Here is a 1,736-nt window from a genome sequence, read left to right on the forward strand (position 1 = left end):
AGATTGCAAGAGTCAGGTCTTAGATTGCAAGAGTCAGGTCTTAGATTGCAAGAGTGAGGTCTTAGATTGCAAGAGTCAGGTCTTAGATTGCAAGAGTCAGATGTTAGATTGCAAGAGTCAGGTCTTAGATTGCAAGAGTCAGGTCTTAGATTGCAAGAGTGAGGTCTTAGATTGCAAGAGTGAGGTCTTAGATTGCAAGAGTCAGGTCTTAGATTGCAAGAGTGAGGTCTTAGATTGCAAGAGTCAGGTCTTAGATTGCAAGAGTGAGGTCTTAGATTGCAAGAGTCAGGTCTTAGATTGCAAGAGTCAGATGTTAGATTGCAAGAGTCAGGTCTTAGATTGCAAGAGTCAGGTCTTAGATTGCAAGAGTGAGGTCTTAGATTGCAAGAGTGAGGTCTTAGATTGCAAGAGTCAGGTCTTAGATTGCAAGAGTGAGGTCTTAGATTGCAAGAGTCAGGTCTTAGATTGCAAGAGTCAGGTCTTAGATTGCAAGAGTGAGGTCTTAGATTGCAAGAGTGAGGTCTTAGATTGCAAGAGTCAGGTCTTAGATTGCAAGAGTCAGATGTTAGATTGCAAGAGTCAGGTCTTAGATTGCAAGAGTCAGGTCTTAGATTGTAAGAATCAGGTCTTAGATTGCAAGAGTCAGGTCTTAGATTGCAAGAGTCAGGTCTTAGATTGCAAGAGTCAGATCTTAGATTGCAAGAGTCAGGTCTTAGATTGCAAGAGTGAGGTCTTAGATTGCAAGAGTGAGATCTTAGATTGCAAGAGTGAGGTCTTAGATTGCAAGAGTGAGGTCTTAGATTGCAAAAGTGAGGTCTTAGATTGCAAGAGTCAGGTCTTAGATTGCAAGAGTCAGATGTTAAATTGCAAGATTCAGGTCTTAGATTGCAAGAATCAGGTCTTAGATTGCAAGAGTCAGGTCTTAGATTGCAAGAATCAGGTCTTAGATTGCAAGCGTGAGGTCTTAGATTGCAAGAGTGAGGTCTTAAGATTGCAAGAGTCAGGTCTTAGATTGCAAGAGTTAGGTCTTAGATTGCAAGAGTTCGGTTATCTACTGCAAGAGTCGGGTCACATATTGCCAGTCATGTCATCTGTTGCTATAAACAGCCACAGCTTTGGTCTTGAGTTGATACATAACTACTTTGTCAAATATATCAGAGAGTCATGAAACTGTCCAGGTCCCAAAGTCACTCTTTATTGTCCAGGTCCCAAAGTCACTCTTTATTGTCCAGGTCCCAAAATCACTCTTTATTGTCCAGGTCCCAAAGTCACTCTTTATTGTCCAGGTCCCAAAGTCACTCTTTATTGTCCAGGTCCCAATATCACTCTTTATTGTCCAGGTCCCAAAGTCACTCTTTATTGTTCAGGTCCCAAAGTCACTCTTTATTGTTCAGGTCCCAAAGTCACTCTTTATTGTCCAGTAAAGTCGCTACGAAACTCAAGATTATCTGAATTTATGAGTTCATCGGCTTTGTCCACCAAGCACATAGCGAGTGCCAGGGCTTGGGAGCTGAGGGTCAACTCTCTGCCCTTGTAGTTCAATAGTTAGCAGATACCTGTCTCCCGGCGCTGGCAGTCAGAGAGCAACAGCTCTTTGTGACAGCTAAACGACTCTTGGAACTCTTTGTGTGAGTTAAACGACTCTCATATATTACTTGGGGTACATCCTGTGTTGTGTTTTGCCTCTTAAGTGTTACTTATGTGTAAATACCTCACCGTATGTGTGTTACCCCTGC

General features: G+C 42.4%; 1 protein-coding gene across 1 annotated transcript; it reads left to right on the top strand.

Annotated features, from left to right (window-relative positions):
- Positions 1–100: 100 nt before the first annotated feature.
- LOC138352458 (microtubule-associated protein 1A-like) lies at positions 101–1,168 on the top strand. The gene has a single exon (XM_069304954.1). It carries the CDS (start codon positions 101–103, stop codon positions 1,166–1,168), a length of 1,068 nt encoding a protein of 355 aa, XP_069161055.1.
- The last annotated feature ends 568 nt before the right edge of the window (positions 1,169–1,736 follow it).

Source organism: Procambarus clarkii, chromosome 53 (genome assembly GCF_040958095.1).
Source record: "Procambarus clarkii isolate CNS0578487 chromosome 53, FALCON_Pclarkii_2.0, whole genome shotgun sequence".
In the NCBI taxonomy this organism is placed as follows: domain Eukaryota; kingdom Metazoa; phylum Arthropoda; class Malacostraca; order Decapoda; family Cambaridae; genus Procambarus; species Procambarus clarkii.

What these genes read in the sequence shown, in the direction of transcription:
- LOC138352458 (XM_069304954.1), top strand. Translation starts at nt 101, where the DNA reads ATGTTAGATTGCAAGAGTCAGGTCTTAGATTGCAAGAGTCAGGTCTTA.